General features: G+C 36.3%; 1 protein-coding gene and 1 long non-coding RNA gene across 5 annotated transcripts; both read left to right on the top strand.

Moving 5' to 3' along the window:
• Nucleotides 1-3,578: 3,578 nt before the first annotated feature.
• LOC149110713 (uncharacterized) lies at nt 3,579-17,659 on the top strand. 3 transcript variants are annotated; one of them, XM_089291237.1, is made up of 3 exons: nt 3,579-4,477; nt 15,234-15,325; nt 16,339-17,002. In XM_089291237.1, the coding sequence occupies exons 1-3, from the start codon at nt 4,048-4,050 to the stop codon at nt 16,525-16,527; spliced, it is 711 nt and encodes a 236-aa protein (XP_089147363.1). In that variant the 5' UTR covers nt 3,579-4,047; the 3' UTR covers nt 16,528-17,002. The 3 variants fall into 3 exon arrangements, with proteins under 3 accessions (XP_089147363.1, XP_089147364.1, XP_089147365.1); XM_089291238.1 differs by having other exon boundaries at nt 3,581-4,477; nt 16,931-17,659; XM_089291239.1 differs by lacking the exon at nt 16,339-17,002 and having other exon boundaries at nt 3,582-4,477; nt 15,234-15,788.
• Nucleotides 8,406-12,102, top strand: LOC149110714 (uncharacterized). 2 transcript variants are annotated; one of them, XR_016207753.1, is made up of 2 exons: nt 8,406-9,072; nt 11,536-12,102. It is a non-coding gene; the product is annotated as an uncharacterized LOC149110714 (long non-coding RNA). The 2 variants fall into 2 exon arrangements; XR_016207752.1 differs by having other exon boundaries at nt 8,420-8,719.
• Nucleotides 17,660-17,852: the final 193 nt, after the last annotated feature.

The following is a 17,852-nucleotide window of genomic DNA, read 5'->3' as shown; positions in this document are numbered from 1 at the left end:
GGCGTAGCATGCGAAATAAAGATGCCGTGTAGAGTAAAACGCTGTTCAGGGAAGGTGATCCACGAGGTACAAATATCACAAATTTACCCTCACACCGCACATGCACACCAAAAGGATGTGGTGAGGAACCAGTAGTATTTAGCTAATTAAATATTATCTGCGCTTTCCGATAACTGAGTCGAAAGTGATTGCGTATTTAGTTTCGGCTTACGCTGAAAGCTTTATTTGCGTGGTGAAGGCGTAGCTTTTTTTTCGTTAGCTTTAAGAGAAGGAATGTTTTTGTCTGGCTCCCATTGTGTTCTGAGCAAATTTCTATTTTGGGATGGTTCAGAAACTCGGACAACTGCCAGAATAGCCTGGTTTAGGTAAACATTGCTCGGCGATAATGGAAACGGGAAGCTTCGTCCATTAGACTAATTTTGATCTCCTTTATCTCCAATGCACTTATCAGTTTTGATAAATATACCGTTTTCGGGCAGCCTTATAAAATCGTATAAAGCTGTTTCACTTAATTTTCTTGACAATAAGAAACAAGTAAAATAAGATTTTGTTTACCCTTCGCACTAGACCGACAGCTAACTAATTCCTATTTAATTGCACTTGGGCAAAGTTCATGGGACAAAGATTTTTTTAATAACTCGTCAGCGATATTTTAGTGGATTACTTGTTACGAAAGGAATGCATTTGATAAATTCATGTCGACTTTATATTTCCTCTGGATGAGAAATGACCCAAATTTAAACTACGAGAAGTCAGGACTTTCGGCGGCGATTTTTTTTATTTTTTTCATTTTTTTAATTTTTTTTTGCGTCACGCACGACTGACTAAACGAAAGAGGGACTATAACCCAAATTTAAATCCTTGGTGTCTTTCAAGATTTGTGTAATTCCTAACTGGCTTTTAAACAGTGTTTACAGGTCGGACCACATGCACGTTAGTCGAACTGTTCGTGTCCAAGGCCTTCAAGATATTTGGATGTCTATTCAACGTGACAAATGAATGGGATTTTACAAGCTTTATGAACTGACAAGCCATCAAGTCGCAAATATGTAAAATGTGAGTGGCAGCGAGTTAATTAATTTTAACCTGTGAACCAAAGGCTATATAGCCTGACGTGTCTTTAATAAGTAATTTGAAAAGTCGAACAGAAAGTCTCTTTGCTTTTTGAAGATCTTCGCCTTAATCAGTTGAGCAGCGAAGGTAACTCTTTCTAATCGGTTTCTTCTCTCCTCTTCTCTCTATTGTTCCCGAGCTCAATCAACTAGAGAGACTTTTAAAATATTCAGGAAGATGCCGTTTTATCCTTTATTTACGTGCTCTACGACACTAATCGTTCCACCGACTTATGATATTATTTACAAGGAATCTCCTCACCATAGGCGGAAGGGTTATCAAACTAAAATATATTTCATTAATCTATGTGAAAAAAGCCGATCTTTGAGCACAAATTGGAATGAGTAAAAAGGTTCAATTTCTCCCACAATTTGTCTTTAATGAGAAGTGTTTTTTAATAGATATCCTATTTTTTCATCCTTCGGCAAGCTTCACTTCTGATGGACTTTCAAAATCCTCATGCGCGAAGTATAAGTTTGCCTCGTACCTACGTCTACAAAAGATAAAGTAATGGAAAGATTAGACTCTGTGTACGAGTTAATCATCTTAAAATCCACATTTAAGGCTTTATCAAAGAGCTGAGAACTTGTCTAGAACGTTTCGCCTTTTTGAAAATAACTTAAAATCTGTCAGTTTATGACAAAAAGTGACTAAGTGACAATGAAAAATGAAGTGCTAATTAACTGTTTTGTAGTTTAATTTTCTTTACACGGACGAAACACTCAAAGGAGAGCGGCAATCCCTTGTTTTTCGGCATTTGATTAAATGGGAGAGCCGATGAGCAGAGTTACGGCGAGCGAGAAACTGATAACAATTCAAACGACCTCCTTAGATTAAAGCTCTGTACGATGGTAGCAAGAACAATTTGTAATCTGGGACAATTTGGCAACTGATTGAAAGTGTCGATGGATTTCCAAACTATTGCAAATATGAGCTTGACAAGCATGTACGGGCTCATTAGGTTCAAAGGGGAGGGGAGGGGGGGGGGGGGGAGCCGAAGGCTTCAATCCGTAGGCTTCATTCAAACTCCGAGGTAAACTCCGTCCTAACCCAACTGAAGTAGTACCACAGGTCAGTTGACAAGGCGCCCCCACTTTCAAAAAAACAACAACATACGCAGCTGGTTTAAAATGTAATTTCCGCTTCCGTTTATCAGCAGTCCACTTGTCCCGTAGTTGAATTTGTCCAACTGATTAACTACGAAAATGGAATATGGGATCTCCCCTTCTCATTTTATTTGTAGGTAAACATATCTATTTACTTGCAGTAACAAACACAAAACAAGCCTTGACTATTTCACTCATTTATGGCTCTCAGCCCGAAGCCTTGAAATTGTGAGTCAGAATAATGAATACATCACAACGTATTTACTATAGAGTTTCACTTCATAGTAGTTAGAAATAATATTGTTGAGACAAAAGAAACCCAAATACCTACACCTGTTTGTCCTAATTTTGGTTACGTGAATCCAAATACTTCCACCTGTTTCTCTCATTTTTGGTTATGGAGATTTAAAGCGATTTTAACGAGGTTTGTTCTGCTGATCAGAAGAGTTAACAGCTCAGCGTCGGCATCGGCGTCTTTACGAGTCCGCAGCCTTTTCCTTCCCAGATGTCGATCAAAATAAAATCTGAAAAACGTTACCCTCGTGCAACGAGCTTTCTCCCAAATCAAACACCATGTTGTCCGACAAGAAGGCCTGATATACTCACCGGACTCATTTAAGCAAACAGAAAGTGAAGTGTCGACCACAATAAATAAATAAATAAATAAATAGACATTTATTTATCGTCTCCTTGGATTGACAGCCATTGCATTACGGGTCTAGGGTGATAAAATACTAATGTTATCTCAGAAATATGCCATATCTTTACAACAGGAATCTTTGGTTGTCAGTGATAAGCTTGCCTGAACCCAACTATGACACTTACACCTCTGTTGTTATACCGAATGAATTTATCTAGCCGTCCACGGTGGGCTATGAAATCAGTGACAAAAAAGACTGCCTAAATCCCATTTTCCTCGATCGGTACCAACTAAGAAGGCGTAGTTTATAATTTTTGCTCTTTTTTGCAAGGTTCGTGAACTGAACTTCGATGGGAGATGTTAATGTTATGGTGGTACTAAGCTACATGTGCAGGAAAAAACTGATTCGTTTCGTTTTGGAGGTGGGGAAAATCCGCCGAGTTTGCTTCGCCAAAATACACTTTTTATCAAGCCAGGTCAGTTCAAAAACGACAAGCCTCTGTACTTGTCTTTGTTTTGGCGAATTTCTAGAAAAATCATATGAGGAAATTGTTTATCAATATTATTCAGTAACAACTGTGTTGAAAGTTCCTTACGCTTGCAACAAACAGACGTAACTGATACTGTCAGATAGCTGTACGGAAAAATGTATTAATTACATGCCAAGGGTCATTTCAAACTAACGAATTTGAAACTTTATTACTTTAAGCGTGCTGTTCATTTCGAGTGTTGCTAAATTTTGCCTTTTTTTTTTTTTTTTTTTTAATAGCATTTACAGGCATCAATTTAAGCCCTGCACATTCTTTGTGAACAAAATTTAACCTCTGAACTTAATAAACGTAACTGTCGCGTAATCTTAATCTCAGTCTGTCTTTTCTTATTTTTCCTTAGCCTTCTTACTACTATCCCTGTATTTCATTGTAATGTTCATGCACAAATAATTGATTTTTGTTGTTCTACACATTTTCAACATTTTATATAAGTCTTTGAAAAGGATGACACCACATGTCAGTAAGTTTCCATGGGAACTCTGTCGTATGACTTGATGCGCTCCCTTACGTTTTTCATCGGTCGTTTAAACCCTTGGCACTCCAGATGTCCCGTTTGTAGAGTTGAGCACTAAAGAAATTTAATCTCTCCACCGCCACTGGCAACTCCACCAAGAAAAGGCCTTCGAAGGAGCAGAAAATGGCGTTTTTAAAAAAACGTATTTCCCCAGGGCCACTATGCCCTTCCACTACGAAGGCTGAAACTGAGTTATCGGACTCGTTACCTCTCGACGAAAAAAGCACAGACAACTTTAATCATGATGAAGACAAAGAGACCTCCACTATCGGTTATCTTGGCTCTAAGGAATGTCAAGAAAGACTTGATGGCATTCCCGAAGAGGAGGTGCACAGCGAACCGAGTGGTGTGAATCAAAGCGCTAGAAGTCATTTTTTAAAACGCAACACGTGGTCCAACCCTGAGGGAATTAACTCGTCTGGACGACATCATGGTTGTGATCGAGTGATTTTGTTGGCTGTGTCTTTCGTTTCCGCAGCGTCACTTTTGCTGACCTTGTTGATGCTATTTGGCATAGTTGCAGCTCTGAATTGCGCCTGTTCTGGAGAAACAGGTATTTCCAATTATTTCCTGTCCATAACTTTATTCCAAAAAGAAAGCTATAGATTAAATTTACTAAACGAAACTTCCCAACTTCTTTTTCCCCAGAAGCCCTAAATTATGCCAATGCATAAGCTTTCAAATTTATTTCAAATTTACTTTTGAACATTTCGACTGCTGCCATTTCGTGTAACTACGCAGGGATTTTGAAGTAAGTGAAAAAAATTTTTGCATTGTCTTTGTTACTCATGTTGTTAAAGGATAAATGTATTAGTTGAAAACCTAGTGCTTTTAAAATTGCTCTAAAAGGTGTTGAATCCTATCGTTGTTTCGAAATCAAACTTATTAAGGATAACGTCATTTTGCTTATTTACTCACGATAGCGAAATAAGAATCACAAAAGACTATGTTTTGTTTAACCCGTTGCAGAGTCGTCCACAATGTTTACTATAAACTACTCCGATTTCTCAGGTCCCCAACGCATATGTCTGATGGGCCTTAAAACTCTACATCAAATGATTGACAACCTTGGAGGGCATTTGGTACGGAGTATCTTTGTTTTTAAATTTCGACCCGACACCTATTTTTGGACACTAGCAACAAAATCACCAGTCCATAATGAAGTAGTTTCAAAGCACTTGTTATTTACTGCTTGACGATTATTACATTCAAGACGTGGACTGAAGGCTTCGTCTATAAACAATCAGGAAAGTGCGCGCGAACTTTATTGACTTGTCCAAGTCACGATCATCAAAGAATTTACATTGAACCTTACACAAGCGCTATATATTTTCTTGAGGAAATGAAAATATAATAGCATTTTAATAGCTTCCAAAGTAAAGAATTGGTCATCCCATTTTTGTTGTGACTACTAAACAAAGGAAGCAAAAGTTTCAGATTTCGATTTGTTAGCTATTCAACTCAAATCACTTCAATACCAACTAACACTGACCTGAGAAGTTATTCGAATGAATTTTTTTTTTTTAGTTGAGTCTATAACATCTGATAAAATTGTTATTTAAGGACTTAAAGTTTTCAGCAAAGGTTATCAACGGTAAATAACGCTATGTTTACTTGACGAATGAAACTTTCAGTCTTTGGCGTTCTGCTCCTGAGTTCACAAATGATTCTTCGAGTACCACGACAATGCATGACTCTTTTTTTTTCGGTCTTCAAAAACAATGTTCCTCCAGCAAATTGTTCTCTTTTTAAGATTAAACGAAATTTTACGTTACTGTGGGCAACATAATTTATTGATCATAAATATTCTTGTCACTGATACGCCGCTTATTAAGTACTTAATTGAGTACTTGGACTGAGCAAATCTGGGGATCCGTCAGCGGAAATGTGCCAAAAAACTAAAATTTGCTGGTTGCAACTGGATAAAAAGTCAAAGTTAACGGTAAATAAAGTCTTTGATAGAATTGAAAAAGTACTAGTACTGCTTTATTACGGCGGCAAGCTTCTAAACTAATGATTCCGGCTGTTTGCATGCAAACGGGCCGCTAATACTGTTTACAATTGTTCATAGAATTGTTAATTTTCCTGAATTTAATTATGGTTTTGCTGAGTCTAAATGACGTTATTTCTAGCCAAGGGGCTAGAATCATATAGCATTTTAACAGGTGAGATGTTGTCTGGTTTTCGTTCGGTCTGTTCGCGCCACTTTTTTGCGATCTTATATCAATAAACCACATTCTTGAACAACTGCATACGTAGCTTCCACAACAAACAAAAACATTAAGTTTGACTGAATGCTGTTTTAAAAATGTGGAAAACCTTCCGGAGAAAAGTAAGTACAGAAATATCTACTCTGGTGAAGGTCGATATGCTGTGGTTAATGACTAAAATCAAGTAAAGTGGACTGATCGTAGACACAACCGTCTTTTCCAACAGAAGCGGTCGTTCTATTACTGAGGACCCCCGCGCCTACTGGCTAGTATTCTAATTTAGTTGATAATGTACATATCTCGGTGAAGTTGCTGTCAGAGCTGTCCTTTATATAGACTTAAAATTAAACTGCACATGCCTGAATTTTTATTGCTGGGGTTGAACTGATAAGGGTGATTTAGTCTAGTTTTATCTCGTTATTCGGCGGGTTCAAAGGTAGCTCTGTACTGTAACAAAAACAGATTGATTCAAACTTGAGCGATTAACTGTTGTTCATTTTCATTTGCCATCACTGGAAAAGTTGAAAATTTACATGGACATGTCAATTTTAATTTACAGTATGTAAATCTTGATTTACATTACTTGTAAATTACAATTTACATGTTAGGGTTTTGTAAAATAAATTTACAGGAAATTTACAGCATTTAGTACAGCATGTAAATGTTCTGTAAATAGTGATTTACATTGTCTTTGTCGACAATGATCATTTGAAGAACATGTAAAAACCTGTAAAATATTTTACGCACTTTTACAGTATCTTCCTTTGTAAAAAAACACGTAAATTGCTTTGCTAAACCATGTAAGAAACGTGTAAATAATTCAAGCGAATGCTGTAAAAAGTCTGGAAATGTTATGTTTGTAACCTTGTAAAAACCATGTAAATGAAAAAAGGGGGCCTGTAAGAAACATGTAAAAACCATGTAAATGAAAAAAGGGGGCCTGTAAGAAACATGTAAAAACCATGTAAATGAAAAAAGGGGGCCTGTAAGAAACATGTAAAAACCATGTAAATGAAAAAAGGGGGCCTGTAAGAAACATGTAAAAACAATGTAAATGAAAGAAAGGGAGCCTGTAAGAAACATGTAAAAACCATGTAAATGGAAAACCTAGAAGTTGCCGGGTGCGGTGGGGGACTGTAAATAGCCTGTTAAAAACATGTAAATCAAAAAGGGGGACCTTGCAAAGGCTGTGAAAACAATTTAAATGAGATAATGGGGGCTTTTCGAAAAACTGTAAAGACCACGTTAATGTAAAATGGAGACTCTTAGAAAAAAAAGATCTAAATTTAAGAGAAGGCCTGCCTAAACCCTGCAAAAACCATGTAATGGAAAAGTGGGCTTATTTAATATAACTCTGGTGTAACCGTTCAACCAACGGAGACTGTTCAAATGATGTAAATTCCAAGTTACCGACAGGTTCGCTATCCTCTTGTAAACGCTTGGTTGGATTTTGAAAAGAAATAAATGAAGAGTTACCCCGGCCAGGTTAAACTTGGGAGGACGGGGGGGAGAGAGAGGAAGGGTTGTCTCGGGTAACCGAGAACATATAAATGGGACCTTTTAAAGGCGCGTAAAGTTAAAATGTAACACCGCCCTAAAGCTCCGTAAGCCTACCGTGAAGCCTCCATTAAGGTGCCTTTTACGTTGAAGCATTTGAACTTCTCTAAAGTCCAAGTATGTGCTATAGTGTGCTTTAAATTGAAGTTGGGTTAGAAGGTATGCACCAAACTAAATCGCTGTATTGATCGACACCGCACTAAGCTGTCTTCTTGTGAACTTTCCGCGCATCCACAACGACAAAATAAAACTAGAATTGTTACTGCACATGCAGACGTCCCAAGCTGACGTCTCTACAAAAGAGAAAAATTAATTCTCGGACACGTACGTATTTATTCATGAAGGACCATGAAAGCGTCACGTTTTGTGTGAGTTCAAGACGGAAAGAGCCCTGGTAACCGAGTTTGAACTGACGCGAGTTAGGTTAGGCAGGGAACCATAAGGGACACGGCCGGCCCAACGACCATTTTCTCTCGAATGCTTTGAAACGCTGTTTTAGGCTATCTGGTGTACTTTCAAAGCTCTGTAGGTTAATTTTAGGTTGCGCAAAAAAAAAATTATCTGTTCGGTTATTCTAGAGGAGCTTGAGTATTCTCGTACTTATTAGGGCTTTTTTGTCCATTTCCCGAAAACGTTAGGACTTATCGCCTTTCCGAAAATGATAGCTGACTTTTTTTCGGTACCCAAAATGACATTTTTTTGTTGTTGTTGTTTTTTCTTTGGTGATTTCTACCGTTCTGTGCTTTCATTGTCGTCACTGTTGTCCCAGTCCCTTTGTAAGAGCATACCAACCTTGTGAGTGCCCGATCTCCAACAAACAGGAATCAGCGGTCTTCATGTTAGGTACCAGGTCCTCTCGGTTCTCCCGCCATGTTTGGCAGTTCGTTGGAACTTGCATCGAACTCGAGCTCTGTGTTAGCGGGCCAAAATCCACTCTACCTTCACTTCGTCATCGTGCACGATTTCAAGGCAATGTTTTCCGTCACCCAGAAGCTGAAGATAGCGATTACAGGCAACAACAACAACAGGTAAGCAAGTTTTGCATAAATTGAACGAGTAGAGTAAAGTAACGTCAAGATACGTATACATTTCGTTTTGCCTTTGGTTGTGAATGTGTCATTATCAAGGAGAAGTTACATTGCTTGTGGAATCGACTTTGTTAATGTTTACCTGCCGTGCATAAAGAGCTTTATTATCTGTTATTATCTGTTCTGTTCTCGATAACCGAGTAAGAACATGCGACATTTGTTATTGGCTTACATGCATCTTATGATTCCTTCTGATGCATTCTCATGTAAGGTTATGTTGCCCTCTGACGTGAATGCTAGTAAACTAAAATGTAATGTGCCATCTTCAGCAGAGAAATTTCTCTTATGCTAGTGTAAGTATTCTGAAGTTACTTAAGTGTCTACAGTTGTACCTACATGCAAGTTACAATATGCTACACAACTGTACGTGGACATTGCACCCACTGGTGCTGATAGTAAGTTAAATGTTGTGAAATTTTCTTTCACAAAAAAAACACTACGATACTTTATAAAGGGGTATACATGTACCTCAAACTGTCATGAAAACTACACAGGACTTGGGAAAAAAAGGAAGAGTAACTTGCGGAATCAGGAAAATCTACTTGTCTTAGACGACACAGTATAGTCAATCGATTATTTCATAACAATCAATAGAAATTAGTCAATGATATCAGAAATCAATAAAAGGATTCATCATGGGTAACCGATTGTGATCAAATTTTCAATAAGCATTATCAATTTTGCTGATACTAGCTTATCTTTTAAGCAACATTTAATAAGAAAGATATAAAGTGAAATATGAACTCATGAATACAATTGCATAAAAAACATAACATTGTATCTTGTAAACAGAATATTTTGCTGGCATACATGTATCGGGGACTATTTTGGGGGTCTTTGGTAGTGCCTTTGAAATCTACATAAAAAAGTTACAATCAAACATTGTGTTGAGGGACACAATTTTTCTACAGTTTATGTGAACTAACAAAGAGAGGCCAACTTTCAATTGATTCTCTAATGACTGATAAGTTTGGTAAAATCAAATCGATAACTTGAAACTTCACTAGCATGTGAGTATGAATTTCTTTCAGTTGATTGATAGCAGTGATAACACTTACATTAATTTCAATTTATTGATTTATATCAATTTATGGATCAATTTCAATCGATTGCCTTACCCTGGGATGACCAGACAGCACTTTAGAGCCCTGTTACAGCTGTACATTTTACTTGTACGAAATTGGGCTCTTACCAAATACATGTAGGTTTCATGTGTCATGCATCTGTTCATTCATCTGTAGCAGGGCAGGAAAAAAAATTGTAAGTCACTTGCCCAGTGGGCCAGTCAATTTCAGTTTTCTCTTGCCCCCATTTAAATATTAGTTGCCAGTGTGGTGGCCAGTAAGGAAATCAGAGGACAAATGCGAATGAAGTACGCTCGGATTCCTTACTAATTCTTGCTTTCAACCTAATAATTAACTAATCTTTAGGTCTTAAGTTTTGAAATGGAATGACTGGAAATTATCATTTCTCAAGCTGGCATTTTTAGTCAGACTCACAAGACTACTGAGGCTACATTGTAATTTCACTTGCCCAAGAGCAAAATTTACTTGGCTGAGGAAACCAGACCTGGGTTTTTCCTACCCTGAGTAGATCACAGATAACACCAAAATGTGGTAAAAACAAAAAATATTCACATAAGCCATTACCAGAGTGTGTCTCAGAATCTGTGAATTTTTCAGGCGTCACTGATGTTCTTACCACATTTTGATGTCTTCTGTGATCTATTACTGAACAGATGCGCGACAACATAGAATCTATCTGCTTCGTAATACATAACAAAGAAACAAAAACAAACAGTTATGACATCAGCTGTACCTTTGTCCACCAATAGAGCATAAGTGCACGTAAGAAACAATCAAATTGTGCCTGCAAATAACTTGACTTACTATTTAAACATTGTTTGATAGGAGTTTGATTTATTTTGCATGAATATTACAATGTAGAAGATCGTGAACATTGAATATTTACTGCCACACATTTTGAGTTTAGTTCTTCTACATCCTCTGAAATTCAGTGCCTTCCAATCAGAGATGCAAAGTTTTTGTCACACAGTAGCTACAGATGTAGATGTAAGATCTGTTTGATTGATGAATATTCAGGGCTCAAAATAATGGCTGGTCAACGGGCAATGTCTGGCCAGAATGGTGACTTGACTGGCCAGAAAACTTCACTCGCCGGTCATGTTGACCAGTCATGTCATGTTGAGACAGTCACGTTGTTCATTCTTGAATAAACAATCAAATCCCCAACTGTAAATCTGAGAGTTTTTAATCTCTTATTTATTATGACCTCTAATGAAAACATACACCAATGTATACATGTATCTGTTCAAACGGCTAATGACCATTCGCTTGCTGTTTGTCATGGGTTCAAGATCGATAGGAATGCCATTCGAGTGACTGGGGTTAAATCTGTTCGGAAAAATGTTAAGCCAATTTTTAAATGGTCTAGCAGTGACTGGAACAAACAAACTATATTTGTGGGTTTAATTTGGCTCACATTACATGTACTTGATTTTTGCGTAAATATCCTGACCGGTCAGGAACGGGACGTGACCGAGCTAAAATTACTTTGGCCAGTCAACATGACTGGCTACAGTCCGATTTCAAAGGTCACAGTATAAATTGGAATGATAAGAAACAAAATAATAACTCCAGCGTAAAATTCGCTGATTGATATCATACACAAAATTTGCTGATTCATACTCAGGCATAACTTATCTTATTTAACGAAATGTTTTATGTTACTTGTAGGATGAAGTAAAATTGAGAGTGGTCAATACATGCATACTCCTTGGCATTGATGCTTGATCAGGAAAAAATCAGCCACTGAGAAGTCTACAGTACTTATGACTCTATAAGGGGTCCAAGGCCCATTTCTTGAAGGCCCTGGAAACTTTTCGGGCCCACAAAGCCATCTTTAATTGAGCTGTGTCTAAAACCTAAGAGCTGTATATGCCTGAAACTTCTTGTGTGAAGGAAACCTCTGTTCATATTGAGAATAAGCGATTAAAACAGCTCTGTAAGCATAAGATTTCAGATTTTGGTATGGCTTTCTGGGTGCGAAAACTTTTTGGGACCTTTGAGAAATGGGCCCCTGGTGCATTACAGTCTAACATGGTGACCTTCAACACTTTGATATGCTCTGGCAGCTTTCTGGCGTAAATTCAACCACTTTAAACATTATTTTTTAATGCTTTAAAGTATCACCTACACTGTACCTGTGTTAGTGAATTAGCATCAAATTTAAATATCTTAGATTGCTAGGTTGATACTTATTGTTCAATACAGCAGCTATAAGATTTCATCATAAAAAGAAAAGGCTATGTTTACATACATGTAGTACCAGAACAATAATTTATTAACTCATGATGTGTTATGGGAACTATGGTACTAGATAGGCCTTTCAATTTCAACAGGCCCCTATGAATTTTTTTTTTTTTTACAGTACAGTTTTTTTTTTATCACAAAAAGAAAAAGTACAATTTTGAATATTGTTTACAGTGAATGCTTTGTCAGGGGTTCAAAATGTTTGTACTGTTTGGATTTCGTACAGTTTTGGAAAAAGAAGGAAACTGTGACTGTAAACATAGCCTAAAAGATGTCAGAAGCCTTGTTTTATGTTATGCAATGTAGTATTCCTTTGGCATGAATGTTTTTATGATGAATTTAAAATGTCAATCTCTATCTTGTGGTAAATGTTTTTTTCTCCCTATTTTCTGTTATTTCAAAAGAACAATTCACTCTGAAAAAAGTTGATCAATACTTCACACTTACATTGCAGTAATTTTCATAATAAGGTAAAGGTAAAGTCTGCATACGAGCCACATGGCCCAACAGGCTGGAGCTTATCCCGCTTTCTGTAGCAGGAAGCAACTAGGACTATTTCTACTCCCCCTGCATGAAATGCCAGTCCATTGCAGGGTTACCCCACCATTAAATTCACTGGTACCCACTTATACACCTGGGTGGAGAGGCACTGAGAGTAAAGTGTGTTGCCCAACAACACAACAGAATGTACCCACCTAGGGCTTGAACCCGGATCGCTCGATCAGGAGTTGAGCGCACTACATGTAACTATGAGGCCATCATGCCTCCCCCATTTTTCATAATAATTATTAAGGCTAATTTAATCCTACATTAATTACTTGGTAAGAAAAAACAGTTTATTCATTCATTTTATGACAAAGGTATTATCATTATGTTACATTTGCCTTTGTGGATTTAGTATATATTTAAAACAGGTATCCATTCGCAAACAATTTTAATTTAGTAATACACCTAAATTGCAAAATTTTTACTAGTTGTAGCTGACAACAGTATAGTTCTTAATCATTTTATTATCATGAAAAGGTCTTGAATTTTAGTAGTCTTCTTGAAAAGTGCTTGAATTCGGTTAAAGGAGCTCAGTCATGGTATTTTAAAATATTTTGGCCATGCACAAAATTACATTTAAGTCGTCTTGTTATGGATAGATAGAAAAGAAAACATGTTTTATTTGTTGCAATGTATACATTGTAAACCTTATTCATGGCATATAAAAACTATTTGAAGTTTACTGAGTTTGTTCTGATTGCAATAAATTTCTGATTCTGTATAAATTTGCATATTTTCTACTATTATAATTAAGGTCAGATTTGATTACAATAAAACAGTACATTCCATGCATTTTTCTTCAAGTTATTATTTACAAGTCATTTATCGTACAGGGTTTCTGCCTCCCTTTTTCGATTTCTATGTTATTTACAGGCTCCCTTTTTCCATTTCCAGGTTATTTACAGGCTCCCTTTTTCAATTTACAGGTTATTTGCAGGCTCCCTTTTTCAATTTACAGGTTATTTACAGGCTCTCCTTTTCAATTTACATGCTATTTACAGGCTCCCTTTTTCGATTTTCATGTTATTTACAGGCTCCCTTTTTCGATTTACATGTTATTTACAGGCTCCCTTCTTCGATTTACATGTTATTTACAGGCTCCCTTCTTCGATTTACATGTTATTTACAGGCTCTCTTTTACGATTTACATGTTATTTACAGCCTCCCTTTTTTGATTTACATGTTATTTACAGCCTCCCTTTTTCAATTTACATGTTCTTTATGGGCTCCGTTTTTGATTTCCATGTTATTTACAGACTCCCTTTTTCGATTTACACGTTATTTACAGGCTCCATTTTCGATTTACATGTTATTTACAGGCTCCCTTTTTTGATTTACACGTTATTTACAGGCTCCCTTTTTTGATTTACACGTTATTTACAGGCTCCTGTTTTCATTTTCCATGTTATGTACAGCCTCCCTTTTTTTATTTACATGTTGTTTACAGCCTCCCCTTTTTTATTTACATGTTATTTACAGTATTATGGCAGCCTCCCTGTATTAAATTTACATGTTATTTACGGGTTTCTAGGTTGAATCACAAGAAATTTACAGGCTATTTACAGTATTCGCAGGAACAGTTTACATGTTATTTACATGATCTTAGCCCTTTGCTTTGAAACATTTACAGTGTTTTCTTCATCATTTACATGTTTCACTTAAAATATTTACATGTTTTTTACATGAAACCTCCAAAACATGTAAAAGGGGAAAAATCATGTAAATTATTCTTTACAGTCTCTTTTTGATTATTTACCTGTTAATTACACGTTATTTACATACTCTGTAAATTTTCAACTTTTCCAGTGCATCAGACGCGACGTCTTTTCGGAAATTTCCTTGCGGGCCTGCTCCGACAAGTATACATATTAGCAATACTTGAAGACGCTAAATTATCCTCATCACATAACTTAGCGGCTCAACATTCATTTCCCAGGCGCTTTGCTTTGTCTACTCTCGCTCACAATGGATTAAAATTTCGGCGGGCCTTATGTGGAAGAAACCTATTCCGCGTCCCAGAGTTATTTAACTTGACTTGTTCTTTAAATTGATGTTTGTCTCTAACAAATAAATACAATATAGTGCAGCACCAAGTATCTACAATATTCGTTATTTGTTATTGGGAACCATCGTGTTTTTCCTGAGCCATGGGCAATCTATAAGATCTGCTTATTTAACAAAATTTCAAGTTTGTCCTTGCCCCACTGTTGTGTTATATTTTTATGTTGCTTACGTTCTTGTTAACTCAAAGTTTGCTTTTGGCGTATAATACTGCTAAGAGAACTGTTGAACTTTGATTGATCAATACTACCACTCTTTGTCACAACAACAAACTGGCAAATGCCCAATCAGTGGGAAACACGTTTTTACTATTTTCCTGACATAACACGTTGTCAACAAGATTTTTTTCAAAAAACAAATCATTAATTGATTTAGTGTTTATATCTCAAACAATGGGCATGTTGAGATACAACCTCAGTTAAAAAAAAAATATTTACATCTACGTTGGGCATATGACGCATTTCCTATATTCAATGCTCTGCTTGGCCTCATTCGTTCGTTTCCTTTACCAACAGGAGGTGATCCCGAGGTATCTAAGGCCGAGCATGCAGAACTTTCGAAGAATGTACAAGAAATGAAAAAGAATTTATCTTCTCTTGAAAATTCGGTAAGCGATACAGCACTTCAATAGTTGGTTGGCACCTTAGTGTATTTAACTAACTTCCATGTTTATTGTTTGGTTAACTTCCTACCTTCCCAATCCTCCCCCGTCCCGACCGTACAGCATGTATGTACTCAATAATTAGTTCCGTGCTGATTTCTGAATGGGAACGAGGGTATAAGTCAGACGAGTTTTTGAAATCACACATTTCAGGAGTCCATCAGCATGGGCTCCTGTCCATTTCTACTTGTACTGTAACCTCGGCATCTCGAGCAAGTGCAAAATTTTGCCACCACTGTAACAATATATAATAATGTGAAGTGGATTGGAAAGACCCGCGGGAAAGATTTTCCTCCCTTTAGATTATAACAGCCAGCTAAGCCGGATATCGTTTGAACTAGCAATAGTGGCTTCCCTGTTCAAAGCCATTGCTAAGGAACTATGTGAAAATTTGTTTCTTTGTGCCTTCTTTCTTTATGACAGGTGGCTACTCAATTTAAACTACTCAGGCGTAGTTTAAATTGCAAATAATCTTAAAAACTCTCTTGACGTACTTTTGTGAGTTAAATAAAACTGACTTGAAATTGACTTGACTTGATCCATAAAATTCGAACTCGGCCAATATTTCCCAGGACTTCACCCTAGTTCAATAACAAATATACATTCGTTTCTTATATAATATTGAGTAAACCATCAGGAAAAGCTGTGCGAATTGGGAATTAAGTTCGTTAACCATGCTTGCACGTTCTCAGATTTCCCTTTTGTTCTCTAAAATGTACCTGTATCTCAAAACGCAAATTGCTCTGGATATAATAAAACTATATATTAAGAGAAAACATAAAACCATATTCCTTAACGTCGGTTGGTTAAGTTCATTAACCATGAGTTGCACGTTCCATGTCGCTTTCTGCCACTGTAGTTCAGTAGGCAAATTGTGCTGGATATGATAATGTAACTATGAACCGTAAGAGAATACATAAAACCGTATTTGTAACGATGATTGTGTTTATTCATGACAGATTACAGCACAGCTGAATGAAGTGAACAGTGACGCAAGTCTTTTCATCATACTGACCCCCTCGCTGTCTCCTAGACAAACGTTATCACTTACAAAACAAATCTGCTCAACCTTTGAGTATGAGATAGTTTCCCCTGATAGTTCACGAAGTTATATCAATTTTCACTTTGTTACTTCCCATACGCCTTAGCTTTTTATACACCCCCAAAAAACTAATGCTGTAAATATAATTAGCCTAACGTATTCCTTTATATTTATAATTATAGCGTAGTGTCTTATTTCCATTTTCTAATGGTCAGAGACAAATAGTAATAGAAATAGAAAAACTTTTAAGACAGGAAAAGGTGAACGTCTGTTCCTTTATGGTAGGTTACAGAAGAGCTGGATAACGTGAAAACCAAAGTAACTATTTTGCTCAGTTGATGAAGTACTTTGTTACTGTTAATTGTCAGTGTTACTAATATGCCTCACTGGTTCACATGCAGTGCGAGATACGTGAGGCATTGAACCAAATCTTCTGTTTCAAGGTCATTCTCATAAATATAGACATTTTTGGTGAATCAAAAACTTGATTGTGTCCCATCATTTTACAGCTTCAAGAGATTAAAAGAAAGGTTTTGACTGCCGGAAGCACTAACCCTTCAGTTCAAAATCAGGTGCATATTAAAAACTAAATACTGTTGCATAGTGAAAACATGTGACTTGTATGGTACACTCATATCGGTAGACAGTGTACTGAGTTTTAAGGTTTTGTTTTCCTCTGTTGGACTTAAATACTGCAAATGTCTCGCTCGCGATACAGAATTCTTCCAAAAGAATTGACAACTTATCAGCTCTTTGGCAGGCATTGAATGCAAGTGTTAGTGTACAAATGATTGACGTTGAACGAAACATTCTACAGCTGGATCAAAAGGTAATTGGGGGAGAGCACAGGGCATAGAACGCAACAGCAATCAAAACTTACTGTAATTATATCCAGTGTTTAAAAGCGAAGCAATCTAGGACCATTATAAAGTGTCAGCATGTTGCATGTTCAAAGCCACAAGCGCGTGGAGCATGAAGCTAATCTTAACTATTATTATTCATTGCTGGCACGCTGCGGCATACAGATCTCAACAGATCTCAACAGATCCCAATAATCTCTGCGCATAATCTCTTGCTCTGCGTTTAACGTTCTTTAAGACGTCTTCCGCGATCTAGCGGAATTGAGAAGTAAGCTTTAGCTTTAGCGTAAGCTTTAGTGAAAAAAAGTTTTATGGATTAATATATTCTTTGAATGTTTTTCTTGTTATAATATTTAATATTTAAATTTAATATTTAATATTTAAATTTAATATTTAATATTTAAATTTAATATTTAATATTTAAATTTAATATTTAATATTTAAATTTAATATTTAATATTTAAATTTAATATTTAATATTTAAATTTAATATTTAATATTTAAATTTAATATTTAATATTTAAATTTAATATTTAATATTTAAATTTAATATTTAATATTTAAATTTAAT

This window comes from Orbicella faveolata, unplaced genomic scaffold (genome assembly GCF_042242905.1).
Source record: "Orbicella faveolata isolate gen_17 unplaced genomic scaffold, um_ofav_v1 contig_24, whole genome shotgun sequence".
NCBI lineage: Eukaryota > Metazoa > Cnidaria > Anthozoa > Scleractinia > Merulinidae > Orbicella > Orbicella faveolata.
The sequence above is the reverse complement of the archived record's forward strand: the minus strand, read 5'-3'. Positions and strand labels throughout refer to the sequence as shown.